Genomic DNA, 23,725 nt, shown 5'->3' with positions numbered 1-23,725 from the left:
TATGAATACATTGCCTTGGAACATCTTAGCAGACGCCAACCTAGTGCCGCAGTAATAACGATGATTACTTCAAGTTTGATGATTGTGCTGCCACAGCAGCGAAAGAGTCAAAGATGCGTTCAATGCTTCAGCCAGTGGGCGTGTTTTCATCTTCATAACGGTACTCGTTGTGAAGAGCAAAACTTGTCGTCGGCCACTTCTCCCGAGCCTGTGCTTAGGACTTCTCCAAATCAGCTACAGAATTCAAATCCAGACCGTAAGATGCGACATGGACAAACGCTGAACTGAAGGTGACGTTGCAGTAGCCTACATTTGTTCAGACGGTAAGTTAACAAGCCGACACTGGAAATGGGACATTAGAAAAAACTGTCCGAACACGCAGGAAGCTTAATAATTGTTTTTATCGAAGGAAACTTACTTATTTTCTATTGATTTAAGAAGATACCACTATGCAGAACGACAAGTCGGAACCAAGTGAACCCAAGGGCGCCGTGTGTCCGAGCTCAGGCGAGACCGAGAAGAAAGCGTTGGTCCCCGCGGAGACAGAGGCTCCTCAACCCAAAGGGATCAGTGCGGTCGCGGTGCTCTGGACCTTCGGGAAATGCCTGGGAGCCCTGCTTCCCGTTTACCTGGCCGGCTACTATCGGGTCAGCACCAGCCTGCTGGTGTGTGGGATGATGGTCTACACTGGATGGAAACATGCCCGAGAAGCCAAAGAGGCACGACTGCAATCAGCCATTCAATTTCTCAGCAACGAGGAGGAGTACACATCCTCTAAAGTGTCCAAGATCAGACGAGATCTTCCTGCATGGGTAAGAAAAACACCCTACAGCTGTTAGCGAGTGTCCCCTAAAGTCAGTTTTCCTATCCTACCTGAAGCCTCTTTGACCTAGAGTAACCCCATAAATCACAACTACAGTTTGTGATTTTCTTTTCTTTTCTTTTTTTTCTTTTTTGTGTGTATGTGTGTGTGTGTGTGTGTGTGTGTGTGTGGGGGGGGGGGTTACAATCGTTCACTTCCGCATATTTAATAAAAGCCAAACACTGCTGTTGTATTGAATATAATTTATTTGAAAAGGGATTTAATTTACTTGATGACTTTTGGCAGCTTTGGGAACATGCTTGCAACGGCCTGTGCCTGAAGTCCCTTTTTTTTCTGTTTTACGAGTAACACTGTTCCTACTTTTATTTCCTCTTAGGCACTTGCTAAATCTGCTCCGAGTTTGATTCCTCAGTATGTCATGACTAAACTTGTTTGAAAGAATAATGGAGCATTGCTGAAAGCACTGCAGCAAGTACAACAACACTTGTACACACTGTGCAATCTCAGTCAAAGGTGTTTGCAACATTTGATTGAGATGTTGCATGGAGTATAACACTGCTTTGCATGTCATAAATCCTGAGAGTTTATTATGTACCCAAAATGGAAATGCTGTTTACCACATGGGCCTGTTTTGACTCATGTAGCCACACCCAGAAGAGGTTCCTGTTTGTTATACTTTAATGCAGTGAGTGATTTCAGGGATTGCATGCATATCTACCCAGCATGCACACTTCTCTTCTAACTCAAAAAGGAGCATCTTCATGCTGCTCTCAAGCATGCATATCAAATGTCTTGTTAATGCAAGGATAAACAACATAGTAACCAGCTAAAACATTTTAAATGATCGTTGAATGGACATTAGCTGCACTTGTCTGCCTTTCTTCTATTCTTTTAGAATGATTAGCCCTGTGTATGGCCCAGAGCAGAAAACACTGGGATGATATCAACAGTGATATTGATTATATTGAGAGACCGCATGCATCAGCTATGGCTTAATCACTTCCTTATCCTGTTGTGTCTATTTCGGGCTCTCTTTACAAGCTAACTGTGCCTTCATTGTCTTTCTTTCTCCCAGGTCAACTTCCCAGATGTTGAGAAGGTTGAGTGGCTAAATAAGGTAAATATCAATGGATACTATTTAGCTTCTGCTTCACATTATGTCCCCACACAAAGGGAACAGTTCTTCATCCTCTATATGGCACCCGCCTCTATGTTCTGTCTCCCAGCTGCTCTGCCGATTGACACTTCACTTGAGTATGCTCTTCATTAGCTTGTGTTAGCTGATAGATGGTAGCACTGCTGCTGTTTTAGAGAAGGCCACACCTCCCACTAGTGTATGCACTGTGTCTGTACCGCAGAGAGCAGGCCCAGTGCCAGGCAAGCCTCTCAACATTTCCATTTTATTACAGGCTCGCTCATAGGAGGGGGGGGAGGAGCTGCCCAATTCCCCCAAACTAAATACAACTGTGGCCATTGTCTCCGTGCCTTCCTTCTAGCCCTGAGATTCTACTGTAGGGCTTGTAATTTAGACACACTGTAATACAATTATTCCTGCAGGCAAAAACCACGAGATGAATTCGCCAGGGAAAGGAACAAGAAGAGGTTTGAGACTCTCTCATGGAGAGGGGGGTCAGCAGATTGCCTTGTTGTTCAGGCTGCAAGCGGCTGATGACTCACGCTCCACTTATGCCAGACTGAAACCAACTCGAGGGATTTTTTTTCACAGTCTCACAAGCACACAACCAGACTGAGCTGCTGCTTTTGTCTCTTTCCCCTATATGGATAAAAAAAAGTTTCCTCGTTTATGTGGCGAATTTCCCATTTGTTTAAACCGTAAAGGTAGAATATAGAATTATGTAAGGACCTGAAGTAGCAAAGGAACAGCTGATAAGACTGAGCTGGCTACAGCTGTCTCTGCCAGTCCTCTGCTGCTGCTAAAGGAAGCTGAGGAATTTAACAGATAGTTTCATTGCTATGTGGCCTAAATGACAACATTACTTTAAGCTGTAGTCTCTGGTTGCAGGCATGTGCATATGGTATTGTACATCGTATACTGTATGGTATTGTACGTTGTATATGGTATTGTGAGTCTTATTAAGATTCAAAGCTTATAACCAAATTGTTTTTGGCTTACATAGGTGCTGCAGCAGGTGTGGCCATTTGTGGGCCAGTACCTTGAGAAGCTGCTTGTGGAGACCATTGCTCCATCCATCCGAGGCTCCAGCACTCACCTCCAGACCCTTAGCTTCACTAAAGTGGACATGGGAACCAAGGTTAGGCCAGAAATAGCTCAGTCAGAGCACACCTATGTTAACTGATGCATGTCGATCATATTGTGCAAAACAAATATTCTTTCTGTTTGCTCCAGGCCATGAAGGTTGTCGGGATCAAGGCACACACAGAGAACGATAAAGGACAAGTCCTGCTAGATTTGTATATCAGGTGAATCCATTTGTATCTGCTCTTTGGATTTAAAAGTCACCCTCCACACTTTTCGAACGTAAAGAAAGGATTGTTGAAAATCACGTTTTTGGTTTTTACATTTTCAGCTATGTTGGCAATGTAGAGATCAATGTCGAGGTGAAGAGGTACTTCTGCAAAGCTGGAGTCAAAGGAATACAGGTATGTCTTCTTTAGAGTTCAAAGTGTTGTTTGACTTTGTTGCAGAGTAAAAAAAAAAAGACATTCATACAGATATGTTGCCTTACTAAAGAGATAACTGAAAACATTGACAACAACTTGCCATTCTGTAAACATGTATCCATATTTTTTAACAAACATCCCTTCTTTCTTCAGCTACATGGGATGATGCGCGTGATCCTGGAGCCTCTGATTGGAGATGTGCCCATAGTGGGAGCAGTCACCATGTTTTTCATCCGTCGGCCTGTATGTCCATTTAAACTCACCTCTGCATGTCCTTTTATTGTTGCTCCTCTACCCCCATCCCTGTGACTATCATGTATCTCAATATGGACTCGCCTCCTTTTCATTCTATTGATTTCTCATCAGTCCAGGCTGTTCTGCTACACACACAACATTCCTGTGTCTTATCTTCTTCCAGAAACTAGACATCAATTGGACTGGACTGACTAATTTGTTGGACGTTCCTGGACTGAAGTGAGTCGTACTGAAATAACCCTTCATAGGTTTACACAGCAACAACCTTATTATTATGAACACCATTTTATTCATGTGCGGGTTTTATCAGACCATAGACCAGGCCGAAGATTTTCATTGAAATGCGTCCTCTCTTTTGTCTCAGTGTCATGTCTGACAGCATGATTATGGATGCCATCGCGTCCTTCTTGGTTCTGCCAAACCGCCTAGTTGTCCCTCTGGTTGCAGGCCTGCATGTGGCTCAACTACGCTCCCCTTTGCCCAGGGTGAATACACATGGATGTAGAGAATTATTTCATTTCATGTCTCAGTCAGTGCTGTTCTATTACATCTTTTTCCCTTTTTTTTTAAATTTTATTTAATTTTATTTTTTTTAAGGGAATGGTACGCATACATCTACTCGAGGCACAGAATCTAGCAGCAAAGGACAGCTATGTGAAAGGGGTTATGGCTGGCTTGTCTGACCCCTATGCCATATTGAGGGTTGGCCCCCAGACCTTCACCTCCAAACACGTTGACAACACAGACTCCCCTAAGTGGGAAGAGATGTATGAGGTAAGACCAAAGGGGGGTTATGAATAAAACTTTGATCACAAAAAACGGGAGTGGGGAGTTTTGAATTGTTGTCATCATTTCTCTGCATATAAAGGCGTGAGAAGAATTGAATCATTTATCATTTCATATTGTTCTGTGTTTGAGGGATTAAACTGTTACAGATAGTGCTGCGAATTTTCATATCATTCATGGTCACATGAGGCCACAGCCAGCTTCCATATAAATCGTCCTGTCAGTCCTCATGTCCCTGTGTGTGTCTGGTACATCAGGTCATTGTCCATGAAGTGCCTGGTCAAGAATTGGAGGTGGAGGTATATGACAAAGACCCAGACCAGGATGATTTCCTGGGCAGGTACATAATGCATAGTTCATGTATCTTGTGTGCATATGTTAAATCAAGCATTGTCACCTTTCATCTGCCACCTATTATGACCAGGATGAAAAAATAATGTTACCTTTTATTTTCAAGTTTTGAAAGTGAGTGTCTTCGCTTTCAGTGCTGAATCCTTTAATCAAACGTAAACATATGCTCTTACAACTTTTTACTGACTGTGTTTTACACTTTTCCTCCTTGTAGGACCAAATTGGATTTGGGCATTGTGAAAAAATCCATAGTTGTTGATGATGTAAGTACAAAGCAGTTTTTGTTGTAGTCACCATTCTAATAAAGAAAAGTCTGAACTTTGAATCGTTAATGTATGCCTGTTGCTGTCTCTCCAGTGGTTCACTTTAAAAGACACAACATCAGGAAAGGTTCATTTCCGACTCGAGTGGTTGACTTTACTGCCAAACACAGATCGACTTGAGCAGGTTTGAAGCACCTATTTCCACTAATGCATCATAGATGACTTTAGAGTGTTTTACATTTTCATGTGGCATTCAGGGCAATTTATTACTTTGATAAATTATTCAAACTATTTGCAATTCTCCCACAGGTGATGAAGAGGAATGAAAGCATTAGAAGTAAGGCTGGTGATCCGCCTTCTTCTGCCATCTTGGTGGTGTATCTAGACAAGGCTGAGGCACTTCCTGTGAGTCAAATATCTCTACCCTCTCTGTGCCCACAATTGTGTCTGCTAAGTGCTGTTTCCTGCGTGCGGTCGAACTGAGGCAGAACTGTGACTACCACCTGTCTAGCATTCCTCAAAGCTGTTGCCTTGGCCTATAACCCCGTCCACACCCTTTGCATCTGCTTCAGTGAGGCTTTCTTTATCTAAGGCTATTAGACACTCATTTCTGCTGTCACATCATTCATAAAAGGGAACATTAGTGGCAGATTCTTTGAAAGGAAACTCAGTCGTTGTGGTTTAATACAATGCAGATTGTACTTCCTGATTATGCCATGTGCTCTGGTACTTCCTGTTGGTTATTTTTGCTGTTGCTATGGTAGCCTCGTACACACTACAATTCACGTCGACCACGTGTTTTCAACATGGAAGATAAGTCTATTTTTGCTCTGCACTTGGTTACAGAGCATCATTGTCTACATGCCTAACTGTGTATTCATATTTATCTTTAACTCTGTGTCTTTTAGATGAAAAAGGGAAATAAAGAGCCAAATCCCATGGTTCAGTTGTCTGTGGAGGACGTCACAAGAGAGAGCAGGGTATACAAAGTGGGCATTTTCATAACAATACTGTAGAATCTGTTTTCACTTGTTTTTAAAGGATACTCTTTGTTCTTGCATGTAGACTTGTTACACAACCGTTGACCCAGAGTGGGAGGAAGCCTTTACCTTCTTCATTCACAATCCTCACAAGCAGAACATTGACATTCAGGTAATAGCTCAGAAGATTCAACTCTGCACTGGACTTTGTGTTTGGGATTCTGATAACTGAACTAATTGTGGTCTTTTTTATTTTGGTTTTCCTTCACATTGAAACAAATTAGGTGAAGGACGCTGACCGTGTGCAGACATTGGGCAGTCTAACCATCCCTTTGTCCCGCCTGCTGTCCAATTCTAATCTTTCGCTCGACCAGTGGTTCCAGTTGGACAACTCTGGGTCAGCCAGTCGCATCTACATCAACACAATTCTCAGGGTAAAAAGGCACCAAGATCATTTCACTCCTTCTGCACTACATAACAACAATTAGTGGCTAAAAGAACGGAATTGTTTTTAATAGCAATTTCATGATAACAAATTGTTGGATAATAATTTTCTTCTCTCTACGTCTCCTTAATTCTTTTGCACATAGGTCCTGTATTTAGATGAGGAGCATATTCCATCTGATGTGTCATCTAATCTGGAGGGTGGACTGTATAAACAGCTGCCCCAACAGACCTCCCCACATCCTAGCTTTGCCACTGAGGTAACAAAGAGCCATGCTATTTTGATTCTGACTAATGGCTTTCTTTGCGAATTGCTAATGTCAATTTGTTTGTGATCTATTTTCCAGGGACTACTCAGAATTCACCTGTTGGAGGGGCAGAATCTTGTTCCAAAAGATAACATGATGGGGGGCATGGTGAAAGGCAAAAGTGACCCCTACGTCAAGATCAACATTGGGGGTGAAACATTCACAAGTCAGGTGATCAAGAGTAACCTCAACCCCACATGGAATGAGATGTATGAGGTAAGTAGAATAAGGATGTTCATTGGAAGATTGTTGTGAAATGAAGCGAGGAAGCTGAGTTTTGAAATGTGCTGTCTTGTTCACCCCTCAGGTTATTCTCACCCAGCTGCCTGGCCAGGAGATGCATGTGGAGATGTTTGATAAAGACATGGACATGAAGGATGATTTCATGGGCAGGTACAGTACTTATCAATAGTTTGATTATCAAACATGATGACTTCATTCAACTAAACTACATTATACCCCCATTTCCTGACATGCAGACTGAAGATCAATCTGAAGGACATCATTGATTCTCAGTACACTGACCAGGTGGGATCTTCCTTGACAAACACAGTGCTGCATGTTTGGCTTTAAAGAGTTTGGTCAAATGAAGTAATGTGATCTAACCCACATGCATGTTGCATTCATGTTTCTGTTTCTGTTCTCAGTGGTACACTCTCAGTGATGTGAAGTCAGGTCGGGTTCACCTGGTGCTGGAATGGGTTCCAACATCCTCAGAGTCGGAGAGAGTTGACCAGGTGTGTATTCTCCAGATAAGTCATAAACCAATGGACCTGTGCTGGTTAGCTACATCTATACTCACATGTTCTTTCCTGTGTTTTCAGGTTCTTCAGTTCTATTCCAGAAAGTCCTACCAAAACAAGGCAGTCCCTTCAGCGGGCCTGCTATTCCTCTTTGTTGAGCAAGCGGATGGCTTACCAGTAAGTCTTTTAGATTATTGATGCTAAGGATGATGTCAGGATATGCAGTTCATGTTTATTATACTTATGCTTTTATTCTAATGGTTTATCTCTCTCTCTCTGCAGGTTAAAAAGAGCGGCAAGGAGCCAAAAGTGGGAGCTGATATTACTCTTGGAGAAATGTCCCGTAAAACTACTGTAAGACTTTAAACTTTTCTTTTGGCAGTGTTTTGTCTGATATTTCCAATTTACAGATCGTAATATTGTAAGTGTGTCACTATATCTGTCACTGTATCATCAGGTGTGTGATCGTACCACATCACCCCGGTGGAATGAGGCTTTCTGCTTCATGGTTAAAGACCCCAGAAAAGATATGCTTGTAGTTAAGGTAAGGAACCTTTAGTGCATATTAAAGATAACCAGAAAGAGTTTCACTAATTCAGATGAAACAATGCACAATAATACCTGTGCTAACAGCCTACAATACTTTCCTTCAGCTTTCACACAGCTGGACTTTGCCCATTGGTTCCCTGGTGTTTCCCATCAGGGAGCTGCTCTCTGAACCAGAACTGGTCCTGGACCAGTGGTTCCATCTGGACGGAGCCACACCTGAGAGTCAGGTTCTTCTGAGGGCTGAGCTCAAAGTGAGAGAACTCATTGTCTGATGCTTTGTCTTGTTCTCTGTTTGTATTTAAGTTTCCTTCTCACCACCACTCTCACTTTATAGCCCTGATCACACATGCACCCAAACCTCTCAACACTTCCCAAAATGTCCAAGTCGAGCTGAGAACAAAAGATTTTCACCTCCAATTACGTGTAGCATTGATATTAAGGCAAAAACGGTCATCATGGTAACAGACTGTGATGCTTCTCAGCCACCTTGAAGCATTCTTTATTTTATTTAATGCCCCCCCCCCCCCCCCCTTGTGAATAAAGAACTCAGGAAGATTTCAGGGGCAGGCTGTCTGACATTTTCTAGAAATTTTCAGAAGTACATGTGTGAGAACAGCTCATGTTTGTGTCTCTTCCTCCAATCCCTCTGCTGTTGTATCTGTTTCTTTTAGTCGGTCTTAAACGTTGTTTGGCTGTAACATCTCTTTGAGACTTATTCTGTATTTCCTTTCATCTTTTTAACAATGTCTAATATTTATTTTGATATTTTTTCCTTGTTCCTTTGTTTCTAAACTACAGATGCTGATTCCTAGCAAAGTCATTTCAGTGCCAGAACCTCCTGCTGCACCTGAAAAGGAAACAGAAACAGTTCTGAGGTTAGATAGTTTTATCTGAAAGTTTTTGCTGACTTAAATATTTTTATTTTGTTTCCTGTAATTATTGCTTCTTTTACTGATTTTAGGTCAAGTTCAGTGGACGCTCCTCCTGTGGAGACTATAGTCTCCTCACATGAGGATGTTGACATTAAGGAAACAGCAGCGGATGTGATTGAGGAAAAGGTTGAAGAATCAGCCAGCTCTGCCATAGCACTACCTCCTCACACGTCTCCAGATCTCAGCTTCGCCAGTGAGGTATGATTAACACATAGTGGTGGATATATTCTACAGGACATTTCTCCTTTAAATGTAAAAAAAGAAACAAAATAATTCTAAAGTTTGATATCCTCCTGTAGGGGCTGCTGAGGATAATCCTGTTGCAGGCCCAGAGCCTGGTTGCCAAAGACAACATGATGGGGGGGATGGTAAAGGGTAAGAGTGACCCCTATGCAAAGATTAGTGTCGGAGAGGTCGCATTCAAGAGCAAAGTGATCAAGGAGAATCTGAACCCAGTCTGGAATGAGATGTATGAGGTTTGTAGGAATACGGGAATTTAGAGTTTTAGCATTACTTCAAATCAAGATGATTATGAAAACAAATCATGTGAACCACCTTAATGTCAGAGATTGAACTGTTCTGTGCTCCCTCAGGTAGTGCTGAGGCCTCAGTCAGGACAGGAGGTGCAGGTAGAGCTGTTTGACAAAGACATGGACAAAGACGATTTCCTTGGCAGGTAATGGACAACAGCAATGTTTTAGCTGTCCGACTATGTGGGCCCGTTTTAAAGGCCCAAACTGTCGTAACACCAAAAATAAATAGACAGCCAAATGACCATGTGGTGTATTTTTAAAGAGGTTGAATCTGCTTTGTGTTTTTTTCTTTAGCCATGATAACACCGTTTTAATAGTGTAGATGAAATGTTATAGATCATTGTCAGGACGGATGATGTGTAAAATGTGCTTAAATGTTTTCATTGTGAGCAGATTCCAAATCAGTGTGGCAGATATCATCAGTTCCCAGTACACAGACCAGGTTAGCATTACATGCTTTACTGGATCTTATAATTACTGCTGCTGTGTAATTATAGTCTTTAATTCAGTGAGTGTACGTCTCTGTTTCAGTGGCACACCCTGAATGATGTAAAGTCCGGATGCATTCGCCTCATACTGGAGTGGGTACCAGCAGTGTCCCACAGTGCAACCCTCGACCAAGTTAGTGACATTTTTTAATCATCATTTGTTTATATTCCTTCTCATATTCATGCAGAAATGAATGATCTTTGTATATACAGTATATGTACGGTATATATATTGTAATTCTCAATGATTTGCTCAATTCTAAGCCTCATTCCCTGATGAGTCCACTGTACATATCAGTACCAAGCCCTTCAAATGGTTTCATTCTGTGCTGCAGGTGATGCATTTGCAGTCGCTGCAGTCTTTCCAGAACAAGTCCGTTTTCACTGCAGCGCTGCTCTTCGTTTATGTGGACAGAGCACACTCATTGCCTGTAAGTTCTTTAGTAGTCTGGTGAATTGGTAACAAAATACAATGCCATGTGCTGTGCTACGTCCTGTTGGTTACAACTACAATTTTGCTGTCTCTGAATTTTATATAGAGTTTAGAAAGCACATGTAAAAAAAAAAAAAAAAAGAGTTTCTTTACCAGTAAGTTAAAAAAAACACAAGATATTTTTTTAAATTTAACACTGGATTAAATGCAGCATGCTTTGCTACAAAATTCCTATTGTTGGAAAGTGTAATGCTGCAGTTTGAGTCACGAATGTTTATTGCTTTAAAGAAACAGAGCTCTGGCCTCGATTCAAATTACAAACTATTTCTATATGGTCATTTGTTCTGTGTCTTTCCGTGTCCAGTTTAAGAAAAGTGGAAAGGAGCCCAAGGCCGGGGTTGAGCTTGTTCTTGGTGACACAACCTACAAAACCAAGGTATGTAACAGACAATGACAACACTGAACAAACACACTTCAGCTTTCCCTGCTTCGGATGAAACCATTAAATATTTGTATTAATATTAACAATCAATAAATAATTTAGGTTATAAATCACGATGAACTCCTCATCACAAACTGGTGAGCTGGTAAATGGTTTAAGATCAAATTAATGGTCTACATGAAGTAAAGTTACTTCAACTTTGCTGCCCCCAACTGGTGCCACTCAAAAATACACAGGGATTTATATACTGACAGCTAGAACATCATTATGCCCTTCAGATAACCTTTTGAAAATATAAAATGAAGATCAACTTGAGTAAAGATCATTTATCATTTGTTATTGTTATTTCCAGTTCAAAAGAAAACTTTCCCCTCCTCTTTTTCTATCTGAAGGTATGTGATCGCTCCAAGTCACCTCAGTGGAGTGAAGCCTTTTCCTTCTTGGTGCGTGACCCCAGAGAGGAGATGCTCATAATGAAGGTGAGTTTTATCACAACTCTGTATGCAAGCTGTATGTGAAGACTGTTGCCAGCGTCAGGGAAATCTCAGCCTCTGACCGACATTTTTCATGGTCCTTACCTCTGCAGCTGTCGAGTGCATGGGATAAGCCTCTGGGATCTCTTGTAGTCCCTGTGAGAGAGCTGCTCTCTGAACCCCAGCTCGTCCTGGATCAGTGGATGCCTCTCGATGGAGCTTTACCTGAGAGTGAGATCCTTCTGAGGGCTGAACTCAAGGCAAGGGAATACACACACACATACACACTAATATTACAAGTTATGGATTCACCAAATAACCAATTGTATATCAACATTGTTGACAGATCCTCAGCTCAAGGATGAATGAAGCGCCACAGCCCTCTGTGGCTGGTTCAGAGAAAGAAGAGACGCTCGTTTCAACCGAACAGACATTTGAAGCAGCCAGTGAGGACAAGAAAAGCTCTGAGCTGCCAGCAGACGAGTGAGTGTTATGTGCCCAATTTGATAATACTTACATCAAACTCTGCAGACTTAACATTTTAATTATTCAAAACTTCCAAACCACAAAATGAAGTATTTCTCCAAATCAAGTAAGCATCAAGTAAACACTACATTAAAAGTGCAGTACCTGTAGACTAGATTAGGAACAGAAGGATGATATGTGTAAGAAAAAGGCCCCGATAACACACTCCTCCTAACCCAAGTGAGACTAATCAAAGGTAACATTACCTAATTTTAGTCCCACTCAGAATGCTTCAGTTTTCAGTGTTTTGTGACAGCAGTGTGTATTTTCAGAGCTGTTTGTGCACCTAGCCAGTTCAAACACTTTGAAGCAGTAACAGCAGAAGAAGAAGAAGAAGATGCTCCTCCTGCTGAACCTGCAGACATTCACAGCACTTCTGATACATTCCCTGTTGCCATAGTGAGTCATAGCACACGGTAGTCTCTCATTACTATGTTCAACCTGTCTGCTGTCACCATCATAACCTTCATGTTATTCCCCTGCATGTCGAGGAACCAGCTGATATAGAGGAGCCTTCCTCTCATTCAGACATAGCAGCTAAAGGAGACTTTGAACCGCAGAAAATACAAACAGAGGGGTGGGTTTCACATTAAGGCAAATTAAACATGTTTTCCTTTTATTTCAGAGATAAAGAAAAAGAAAGATACCTAACAGGAAATCTTGCTCTGTGTTTTTGTGTGTAGAACTGGTTTGGGAAACCTTGCTCAGGCAACTGTGACTGGTCTTCCTGATAACACTGTGGGTCCAGCAGACGTCCCACAAATCCCGAAAGCCGGGAAAGTTCTTCCGCCAAACACCAACCCCAGCCAGGACTTTGCAAAAGAGGTGGGGTTAGTTCCCACACTGCTAAGCAGAGTGGAAGTTGAATATAAACCTTGTGCTTGGTAGACTCACTGTATGGTTTCAGCACTTACAATCTTCATCCTGTAGGGGCTACTGAGGATCCACCTGCTGGAGGCACAGAGTCTGGTTGCCAAGGACAACCTGATGGGGGGCATGGTGAAGGGCAAGAGTGACCCCTATGTGAAGATCAAGATAGGGGATGTTGCATTCAAGAGTCATGTTATCAAGGAGAATCTCAACCCAACGTGGAATGAGATGTATGAGGTAAGAAGAGGCCTAAGTGTTCAAATGTGTCCATATGTCACTGTGGGGTCAGTATCCCGTACAAACATGGCCTTTTATTTTTATTTTTTTTAACAGGTTGTTCTGGAGGGAAACAGTTTCCAGGAGATCAAGTTTGAAGCATTCGATAAAGATTTCGATTCTGATGACTTCCTTGGCAGGTGTGTTTCCTAACCTTGTTTAATAAGTTGCTTATATCACTGCTCAAGAAATGTTGTCACGTGTTTACAGATATGCATGTGAGTAATTGAAACGAAGATAAACCAGGGACTCTAAAGAAGTCAGCACTTTTATCCATAAGTGCAGACAAAGAAATCCCCCCCTTTGTTTTCCCCTGCTTCATTTCTTTCTGCTTCATATAGTTTGTTTGTTTTTTAAATCAAGAAACAGACTGGGAGAGATTAGTTGTGCTGTTTGTCATTGTTTGTTTGTTTCTGGAAGTTAGACACTGAAGTAATTAAACAGAGTTGTGTTTTGTCGCTCCAAGGTTCAGTGTCAAACTTAATGAGGTCATGCGATCCCAGTACACGGACAAGGTTAGTCAACATTTCATAATCTAAGTCTTGTGATTTCTAAACTCTGTTCCTTTTCATTTCCTTATTTAAATGTTGTTGTTCACTCGTTCTTTAACTGACTCCGTCCCTGTTGCAGTGGTTCACTCTGAATGATGTGAAATCTGGTCGGGTTCACTTGATACTGGAATGGGTTCCTGCTGTGGCAAATCCAGACAGACTGGACCAGGTAAATATTTACCTGTAAACACGCCCCAGCCCCCCCAGCCCCCCCCCCCCAGCTCCAACACCATGATAATCACACCTGACTCGCTGTGCTCTGCATCACAGGTACTGCAGCTTCAATCTCTCCAGACTTATCAGAACAAAGCTGTCCCCACTGCCGCTCTGCTCTTTGTCCACATGGAGAGTGCTCATTCACTACCTGTAAGACCCCTGCTCTCTATTTTCATACTGTCCAGAAGTAAAACAAAAAGAATAGTTGGTCGTATAATGAAATGTGTATGCTGCTTTCTCTCTTGACAGTTGAAAAAGAGTGGAAAAGAGCCAAAAGCAGGAGCGGAGCTTATTCTCGGAGAAACAACCTACAAAACGAATGTAAGACTAGTGATGCACAGTCATGTGTAGTGAGTCAGATAGAAGAATTATCATTGTAATACTTTTTTTTTTTTTTTCCTTAAAAATCTCTCTGAAGCTGTGTGACCGCAGTACCAGCCCTCAGTGGAATGAGTCTTTCTACTTCCTGGTTCATGATCCAAAACGTCAGATGCTTGTAGTTAAGGTAATAGGACATTTATTTACGGTACATATTTTTGTTCAAGTATCTGCACATAGACAGCAGTAATAATGAGGAGTTGTTTTCCCTTTTCTATTCTATCTCACTCTTTCTCCCGTTGCAGTTGTCCAGTGGTTGGGACCAGCCAATGGGATCGCTGGTTGTGCCTGTCAAGGAGCTGCTTGGAGAGCCACAGCTGGTTCTGGATCAGTGGTTCTATCTGGATGGAGCTTTACCTGAGAGTCAGATCCTGCTGAGGGCTGAACTCAAGGTTGGAATCAGAAACATCTCTGTTTACGTTTTTTTTTTTTTTTTTTAAGTTGATCAGAAACGATGATTGTTGTTTGTGTTCTACATTTATTGTCAATAGGTTCTTGAATCCAAAATGGTGGATATGATCAGTGAAGGGACTCTGCCCTGCTCTGCCTTAAGATCATTATCTGGAAACGGGCAGGTGAAGCTGTCTCTGTCATACGCCTTGCAGGAGAGAAAGCTCAGCGTCATCGTTCATGGCTGCAGGTGTGCTGATTAAACTTTGATCAGATAGATAGATCATTGTCATTTACACACTTCAAACATAAGCTTTAGCTTGTGACGCTTGCCTTCCTGCTGCAACATTTAATATGGCTGATGTGAAGTCCAGAGGAGGACTCATAAGAATGTTTGAAAACCTGACATGTACATCTCATAGTAAAATATGTCCATAAGTTCTACTTAAAGGTTTACTTTACTTTGTATTTCTTTCTGCTGCTGATAAAGTCATAAATGGATATTCAGTTAAAGTTGTTGAATTTCATGAATTGGTTGATTACAGTATTCTACAAATGATGTGTAAAGCTAATCAGAAAACATTGCCAAAAAACATCCAAAACAGACTTGAAAAAAGGGAAAACCGTTATAATTTAAAAGGAACAGAGATCTTTAATAAACCGAGATTCAGAAATAAATTGAGAGAAACATTGTTTTACTATAAGAGGAATCGGTTGATGGAACAATCTCAACAGAGAAACTAAAGAATCAAAATCAAACATGATATTTAAAAGAAAAATTAAAGCCAGTTTGTTGTACATGTGTGCCTTAACATGTAAAATGATCTAATAAGAAAGGTTTTGTTTTTCTGTGTACAGGGGTCTGACATCTCAAAGTAAGGAGGGGGTAGACAGCTATGTCTCCCTCATGCTGCTGCCCGACAGAAACAAAGCCAGCAAGAGGAAGACAGCAGTGAAGAAAAGAGATCTCAACCCAGAATATAACGAAAGGTAATTCATAATCTTACTGGCTATTTGATTTTTGTTTTTTTCTCCAATTATATAGCAAATTGTGTTTGTCAATGTCTTTAAGGTTTGAGTATGATCTCCCTGTGGATGAGACGAGATTCAGACGCCTCAGTGTATCGGTGAAGAATAACTCCGCCTCCTTTAGGAGTCGTGACGTCATTGGACAGGTCAGTCTGAAGCTAAACTCCACCTGTGACTCTAATATGGCTTAAAAGATCCACATCACAAACATCCACACCTAACATAAAGATCATTTGACCTTGAACAGCTGCTAGCTGAGCCGGTTCACTTACATTCAGGACATGATTGTTTTTAAGATTGTCTATTCTTTTTTTTTTCTTACACTCTGAGGTGCACTGACTACAATCAGTGAAATACTCTTTTGTACTGTACAGTCTCTAATTTTTCATTTCTGCTCTTTAGGTGCAGGTTGAGTTGGCCCAGATGGACCTGACTTCTGGTGTTACAGAATGGTGAGCAGGCTGGTTTCCTCAAATGATTGCTATGTTCATTTCTTCAAGAGAAGCATTGAGGAAGCTGAAGCGGGGTTTTACTATTTCTAAGAAACATGGACTTTTTGTAAAACATTAAATATAGAGAACATACATCAGAGAGATTATTTATCCCTCAAGCTTAGAATGAAAAGTTTCTGTGGACATTTGGAGCAGAGTATCACTTAAAATCACCTTAAAATGCAAATTGATTTAATCAACTGTTTTCTTTTACTAATTATATCTCTTTATTTACACCAGGTTCAATCTAAAAGATGAAGATGAATAATCGTTTTGCTCCCTGATCTCAAAGTAAAATGTCGATGATGATGATGATGATGTCGTCCCTCTGCTCAATAATGTTCCACTGCTGCAGCTCACACAGATGCCTTCTCCTTCCCTCCTCTGCATACACAACCACTGTGACAGCCTTACCTGCATCCACCCAGATCTCTGTATTAGTACACAGTATAGTGCGGAAATCACTGCACTGTATATTCACACACGTCAGTACTCTCACCAAAGATACAGTCAGTATGCTGAAGTAGCTTCATCATAAGAGAAAAGTGCAAATTCTCATAAATTTAAGATCACTTTATATGAAGACATGATGATTTTAAAATTGGGTTCAGTAAGTGAAAGATGGAAAGGTCAAGAAAGAACAATGACTTATTTTGTGGCTTTGTTTGCTGTATTTTTTATTATTTTTTGCTGCATGAATGTTTTTAATGTCTGCATATCTTGTTTGAAGTGCTGTAACATTCTTAGTGTTTTTATGTATTGATCATGATTGATCATGAAAGCTAATGCCATATCAGTATTTTGTTTACATTTGGAGTTATTTTATTTTCACCGCACTTTGCTTTGTTTGTTTGAGAATTATTTTAAAGGTGAACTTTTATTATGTTTCTTTTATACGAGGCATGTATAAGTTATGCCTTTGTCAAAGATAGATTTTTTTTTTTTCTTGTTTGATTGTGTGTATATTATGGATCCAATCAAATATGGTTGTTGAAAGATGATGACAAAAATAAACAGATTTTGCACAGCTCATTTTCTATAGTATTGTATTAAGTTTTTACTAATCATTTTTTAAAATCCTTCCTGCAGCGACTAACCCCGTTAATCTTTAATCTGCTGTGATAAATAATGTCTGTGCGTGGTAATATATATATATATATATATATATATATATATACTTTATGTGAAATATGGATAAATGATAGACCTTATTTTGGACAAAAAATTAAAACAGATTAAAAACTAACAAAACCAAAGTAACAGTGTCTGAAAAGGATTAAGTAGAAGTAAAACTTATAAATACCTATCCCTTTCTATTACTTTATGTATTATTCCAACAAATCAAATGTCACATCTATTTAAAACGTATATATTCTAAACACCCTTTGACTTTTCTGCATTATCGGCACAAGAAGCCTACTCAGATGTTTACATTAAGTAACAGTACTAATGACCATATCACTCACAGTATAGATGTGTATTATATTAGTGGGTAATGTTGATTGATGCATAAATGTGACAAAATCGTTTCAATCTTTCTCTGTTTAATTTAAGACATGTATACTGCGTGTAGCTTCATTTTCTTGAATCAGAAACTTTGTTGTTGATCATATTCGTAACAATAATGATAGCTGTTAATTAACCGAAGTGTTCAAATTGTTGCTTAGAACATAAGATATAGTTTTAATTCGCTTAAGACCACAAACACTTTTCATTAGTAATAGTGTAAGCCTTCAATGTGACGTCACATGTCTCGCGCAGCTTTCGCTTTCATTTAACAGGAAGAGTCAGCGTTTAAAGCGTGAAGCCTGGTGAAGGTAAGACAAATGCGACAATTCAAGTTAAACCATCTTATGTATTCTTAAGAAAGTTGACAACATATTTGTAACGCATTCCTTTGTTTAAATTGCGTGATACAAGAAAATGAAAGGCAAAGTTAGTCTTTAAAAGTTGCCATTCGCCTTTCGTAACCGAAAGTGCAGTCGAGCTGTGGCGTATATGTTTTTGTGCGGAAATCATAAAGTTTCAGAGAATATTCTTTATAGAATTAAACTATACAACTGTTATTCATTGATGTGGCTGCTACAAACATTGCTCCCATCGTTGTCACGTATGTTATGTGTGTTCCAGGAAAAGGACTCAAAATGTCAGAACCAGAGGAACAAATGGAAGTGAGTTGAACTTTGAAACAGTATGAAAGATTACAGATAGGTATCATTAGGTTAAGTGTTTTTATTGATTTGAATGTCTTATCTCATGGTTGGTACAGTGGCTTTCACAGGCTCCGACGTCTCACGCCAATTGTGACGTGGTAAGTAGGCTATTTGTGTGTGTGTGTGTGTGTGTGTGTATGTGTGTGTGGCGTCTGGGTGTTGCCATTTTGGTCATTTTCCAGCTGGGTAAAAGCCATTAAAATGTTGCATGTTTGTTGTCAGTTTCCTGTAATGTGAAAGTCAAATTCTCAGGATTGTTCTAGTCTCAAATTATCACAGGATCATCTTTCTCTCTGCTGCACTGTGTGGCTCTTTACTTTCTCTATCTGCCTCTTCATATTCCTTTTTACTGGGTCCTATACTCAGAGCACATACAGTTTTCTATCTTTGCAAAACTAAAGTGCATTACAAAAAGGTAGTTTAACTGAATGTCATGGAGTATGTATGTGCTAGCTTTCTTATAATACATTGTCATTAACTGTAACTTGTATGCTTCCTCTGTTAAACTACAGGATGAAGCTCAAGTCACTCTATCTGTCCAGTGGTCAGAGGGACCTCAGCCACCGAGGAGTGATAAAAAACTAGAGATGGCTCTTCAGGCATGGGCCAATAAAAACACAATGAATGGAAACTACTCAGTTTCCAAAGTCTCAGAAGATGGGAACGCTGTGATAAAGATTCAACCAAGTCCAGGTGCTGTATGAATAATTATTAAAGCTAAAGCTACATCTATTAAACAACACTGTGTTCACTCTAACAGCATTCATTTTAAGAAGCATATACTATTATACCTGCTTGAAAAATTCATTTTCCTTTTTAATTTTTGGAGGCAAATTCTTTATTTTTCTTTTTTAGCCCTGAGTGAGCTTCAGAAACTTTGTGGACAAACACTTCCTCTCAAAGATGGCAAACCAGTGAAAGTCATGAATATTACGCTGGCACCACCAGGGCTGGAGACAAAAATATCAGACAACACTTCAACAACCTCTGCTCCTCCCCAATCCAAGTCAGAGCCCCAAGATGTATGTACTGTGTGTAAATTAATCACTTTTAATTCAGTTTAAATCATTTGTTATTTATGTCCAGGTAGCAGGACAACCATGGAAACAAAGTTATGACCTGACTACCTCTACTTGTAATATCCCTCCAACAGATCGAGAAACAAATAGCAGAGGCGGCTTCAGACATCGCTCCTCCTTCACCTGGGTCAAAGCCACGAACTGTATGTACTGTGTGGAGAATCATTGGGTATTAATGATAATTTAAATGTAAGCCTTTCATGAGATGAGTGCATTGTATTTTCATCCAGGAGCAACCTGTGGAGCAAAGTAATACCAGCAGTCCAGAAGCAGTTTCCCCAGCAGATGAAGAGACGCTTATTCTCGCAGTGGGCCTTTTCTGGTACTTGAACCACATCTACAAAAATGAAGTTGAACATATAATGACAAAGAATCAGGTTACAATAACTTCAAATGCACACGTGACATTTAAAGCACAGGAAAATGGAAGCATTCAAAACGCCTCTACTGACTTCCAAACCCTTGTATCCAAGTGTTTTAATGAATTCAATGGTGCAGAGTTTTCTCTCAAGAACACAGATTCAAAACAGTTAATGGACGTACTGAAAAACGTCCAGGAGAAGGAGAACAAGCTTCTGCTTACTTTATCCTCTGAACAAGTGAGCGTATGCGGGCCAAACCAGACTGTTAATGCTCTCCAGAATTATTTGAGTCCATCAAGGTATATGAACCCTTCTGTTGAAGAGTCTACAGAGGCGCATCAATACACATCAAGCATCCGTATGAGCATCAAAGACCCTCTCCTCGACTCTGGGCTCAGCATTGAGGAGAACTACTGGAAGCTGATTAAAACTTCCTTTGGTGAGAAATTAGCAATGATTAAAGAGAAGTTTGGTGTCGACATTCAAGAATCAGTCACCAGTCAAGGCCAAGTACAAGTCAAAGCTCACTACAAGAGAAGTGGAGGAAATGCATCAATGGAAAGCCATGCTCTCAGAGCTCTTCTCCAACTTTACCAGAAGATTGCCACTTCCCCCCTCAACTTCAAGCAGCCCCATGGTGCCACGGTGCTCAATGGCTCGCTGAAGAACTCTGGTGCTGTTCATGCGTCAGAAGAGGCATCCAGTGGAACTGAATTAAACAGAAAACCAGGATACAACACACACAACACTGAGGAACCTGAAGGAGAGGGAGCCACAGCAGGAGACACCAAAGAAGAAGAAAACTGTTCGATATGCATGGACACATTCAAAAAGAAGAAACAGCTGAAGTGCAAACATGAGTTTTGTGAGGTATGTCTGGAACAATCAAAGAAAAGTTTGGGACCCTGCTGCCCTTTGTGCAAAGATGTCTTTGGTAAGATGGAGGGAGACCAGCCAGATGGAAAAATGAACTGGAGATCAGGTCCCAGTTCCCTCCCTGGATACCCACAGTGTGGCTGTATAGTCATCAGCTATTCGATTCCAGGTGGAATACAGACGGTAAATGCCTGATTCAGCTTATTTGGAAGTGTAGTGTACATTTTAAACTGTTCGGTTATTTTCTTACACAGATGTCAGTTTTCGGGTATTTAACTCTCATTTTGCAGGAAAAGCATCCGAATCCTGGAAAGCGCTATGAGGGCATCTCCAGAGACGCATATCTGCCAGACAATAAAGAGGGCAATGAAGTGCTGCGCCTGTTGCAGAAAGCTTTTGATCAGAAGCTCATTTTCACTGTCGGGACGTCAAGGACAACCGGGAAGGAGAACCAGGTGACTTGGAACGATATTCACCACAAAACTTCAATCTCGGGCGGTCAACAATGGTAAGCTAGTGAAATCTTCATTCTCTCTATTCTATCTTTATTCTGTTAATAATGTCAAGTTCACCAAAATGTTAAAAAAATTAACCTTAGTGTCCTTTTTCCACAGTTTTGGGTATCCTGATCCTGGTTACCTGAGCAGAGTCCGAGACGAGCTGAAAGCTAAAGGCATCGTGTGACGGGGAAAAGTTTGATTAAACGAAGAAAAGGAAAAATTAATGAAGATATTACAATTCTATAAGTTGGCTGTTTCTAATCTTCAAAGTGTTCTTAAAAAGTAGAAGATGATTTAAGGTGCAGCGGGCCGCATTTACAGCTTTAAGAGTTTGTGTTGAAGCAAAATGTTGAATCTTTCATTTTAAATGTTCTTTTCTTCATGAAGTATATCCATTTATTGCAGTTGATTGATAACGTTTGGTTGAGATTATAATGGTGGAAGAATACATGTTGAATATATAGATTGAACGTGTAATATGATATCATGTTTGCCTTTTAATGATCATTAAACAAACCCACACAGACCCATCTGTGTTCTTCTATTCATCAGCACATGTGAGAAAATAACACAAAACCCACAGACTTGTTTTCTGTACAATTTTTAAAGTTTTATTTATCACAATATCTGTTACTTAGTTTGTAAAGTACTCCAGCAAAAATTAAACATTATTCTCTTTCCAGAAGAAAGACTGAGCCTCCATGCATTGTGTACTATAAAAGCTATGTGTCATTTTTCATTAAAAAACAAAAACAAGACTAATCAGAAGAAAAAAAAAAACAATTTTGAAAATGCATGTATGATTTTGCATTTTTATACACTATACCGTAAAGTTTGTATCCTGTACAAGAAAGACAACACAATAACTTCATGAAAATTGTTCTCCGAGAGAGAAATTCATGTGGAAATACTGTAGTTGCCATCTGGTATCAACATTGTACATGTGCTATACACAAATGGTGCTATCACAAATCTGTCTCGCACAATCTCGCTAAAGAAACCCAGCAAGACAACATATGTACCGATTTAGAAAACTTTGAGTCACCTTTCAGATGAGATAAGATAATACTTTATTGATCCCAAGAGGGGAAATTGAGATAAATACAGATAGAAACAACAATAGGATGTATACACAAAAGAATATAAATAGTTGAGCAATTCAGGAAAATTACGAATTATGTGTAGTGGATGGCAAGTTAAAGTGACCAGTGATGATACGAAGTGACTTGTGTGATCAAAAAGTTTAAGGTTGGGGCGCTGGTGGCGCAGTGGTTGGTGTGCGCGCCCCATGTGTGGAGGCTGTGGTCCTCCAGGCGGGCGGCCTAGGTTCAGGTCCGGCCTGTGGCTCCTTTTCCGCATGTCATTCCCCACTCTCTATCCCTGATTTCCAACTCTATCCACTGTCCTATCTCTCCATTAAAGGCACAAAAAGCCCAAAAAGAAATCTTTAAAAAAAAGTGCAGTTATACAAAATTAAATATAACATAGTATAATATAATAAAGTGCAATAAGATACAGTATTCTGTTATATACATTGTATTGTATAGAATAGAATAGAATTATTTCCTGCTCAAAGTCAACACAAACAACAAACAGTTGGCACTGGTGAAATGGAACAATGTTTTTTTCTTTTCTATACAATTCATACAAAAATAAAAAATTAAAATTGCTCCAATGATAGCATCTTTTCTTCGGATTTTTCTTGTTTCCATTTCATTTTGCACAGAGGTAGTGGCTATTTAGGTAAAGGGTAAGGGACAAAATGTAAATTAAAAATCTCTCATAGAAAATGTTATTCATTTTTGACCAGAGGAATCTCAAAAGAACAAAATATAATACTGCAATCACATACAAAAGTAGTCCTTCATTTTTGTACATTTATACAGTGTATTTATACAGTACACTTTTTTATCAATTTTCTCTCACACTTATTAAAGATTTTTTTTTCTTTCTTTTCATTTTTGTTAAAGGCAAGAAGAGGGTTGTGTTTGGAATGGAAAATAAGCTGACAGCTGGTTCTGGGTCAGTGGTTCTATCTGGATGGAGCTTTACCTGAAAGTTCTGTTTACTTTTTTTTCTTCTTCAGTTGATCAGAAACGATGACTGTTGTTTGTGTTCTACATTTATTGTCAATAGGTTCTTGAATCCAAAATGGTGGATATGATCAGTGAAGGGACTCTGCCCTGCTCTGCCTTAAGATCATTATCTGGAAACGGGCAGGTGAAGCTGTCTCTGTCATACGCCTTGCAGGAGAGAAAGCTCAGCGTCATCGTTCATGGCTGCAGGTGTGCTGATTAAACTTTGATCAGATAGATAGATCATTGTCATTTACACACTTCAAACATAAGCTTTAGCTTGTGACGCTTGCCTTCCTGCTGCAACATTTAATATGGCTGATGTGAAGTCCAGAGGAGGACTCATAAGAACGTTTGAAAACCTGACATGTACATCTCATAGTAAAATATGTCCATATGTTCTACTTAAAGGTTTACTTTACTTTGTATTTCTTTCTGACGGAAAACC

The 23,725-nt window shown here is 40.0% G+C and overlaps 2 protein-coding genes across 5 annotated transcripts; both read left to right on the top strand.

Annotated features, from left to right (window-relative positions):
- The first annotated feature begins 160 nt into the window (after positions 1-160).
- On the top strand, positions 161-17,204 carry esyt1b (extended synaptotagmin-like protein 1b). 3 transcript variants are annotated; one of them, XM_065954923.1, is made up of 53 exons: positions 161-323; positions 442-812; positions 1,899-1,940; positions 2,962-3,096; positions 3,192-3,265; positions 3,373-3,445; positions 3,620-3,709; positions 3,885-3,940; positions 4,086-4,206; positions 4,319-4,495; positions 4,765-4,847; positions 5,073-5,121; positions 5,216-5,305; positions 5,431-5,526; positions 6,030-6,101; positions 6,187-6,273; positions 6,386-6,535; positions 6,692-6,805; positions 6,893-7,069; positions 7,161-7,246; positions 7,333-7,381; positions 7,501-7,590; positions 7,678-7,773; positions 7,879-7,950; positions 8,054-8,140; positions 8,250-8,396; positions 8,944-9,020; positions 9,107-9,275; positions 9,377-9,553; positions 9,671-9,753; positions 10,004-10,052; positions 10,142-10,231; positions 10,434-10,529; positions 10,896-10,967; positions 11,366-11,452; positions 11,560-11,706; positions 11,793-11,929; positions 12,244-12,372; positions 12,459-12,548; positions 12,655-12,796; positions 12,902-13,078; positions 13,175-13,257; positions 13,584-13,632; positions 13,748-13,837; positions 13,939-14,034; positions 14,134-14,205; positions 14,303-14,389; positions 14,508-14,654; positions 14,754-14,902; positions 15,511-15,642; positions 15,725-15,827; positions 16,084-16,133; positions 16,413-17,204. In XM_065954923.1, the coding sequence occupies exons 2-53, from the start codon at positions 450-452 to the stop codon at positions 16,438-16,440; spliced, it is 5,484 nt and encodes a 1,827-aa protein (XP_065810995.1). In that variant the 5' UTR covers positions 161-323; positions 442-449; the 3' UTR covers positions 16,441-17,204. The 3 variants fall into 3 exon arrangements, with proteins under 3 accessions (XP_065810995.1, XP_065810996.1, XP_065810997.1); XM_065954924.1 differs by having other exon boundaries at positions 439-812; XM_065954925.1 differs by lacking the exons at positions 12,244-12,372; positions 12,459-12,548.
- A 712-nt stretch (positions 17,205-17,916) lies between these two features.
- Positions 17,917-21,728, top strand: LOC109992514 (E3 ubiquitin-protein ligase DTX3L-like). 2 transcript variants are annotated; one of them, XM_020645155.3, is made up of 9 exons: positions 17,917-17,989; positions 18,303-18,343; positions 18,442-18,483; positions 18,898-19,078; positions 19,241-19,407; positions 19,539-19,607; positions 19,695-20,885; positions 20,993-21,210; positions 21,317-21,728. In XM_020645155.3, exons 2-9 carry the CDS (start codon positions 18,317-18,319, stop codon positions 21,384-21,386), a joined length of 1,965 nt encoding a protein of 654 aa, XP_020500811.3. In that variant the 5' UTR covers positions 17,917-17,989; positions 18,303-18,316; the 3' UTR covers positions 21,387-21,728. The 2 variants fall into 2 exon arrangements, with proteins under 2 accessions (XP_020500811.3, XP_065810994.1); XM_065954922.1 differs by lacking the exon at positions 18,442-18,483 and having other exon boundaries at positions 17,927-17,989.
- Positions 21,729-23,725: the final 1,997 nt, after the last annotated feature.

The sequence above is a fragment of the Labrus bergylta genome, chromosome 5 (assembly GCF_963930695.1).
Source record: "Labrus bergylta chromosome 5, fLabBer1.1, whole genome shotgun sequence".
Classification (NCBI taxonomy): Eukaryota; Metazoa; Chordata; class Actinopteri; order Labriformes; family Labridae; genus Labrus; species Labrus bergylta.
The sequence above is the reverse complement of the archived record's forward strand: the minus strand, read 5'-3'. Positions and strand labels throughout refer to the sequence as shown.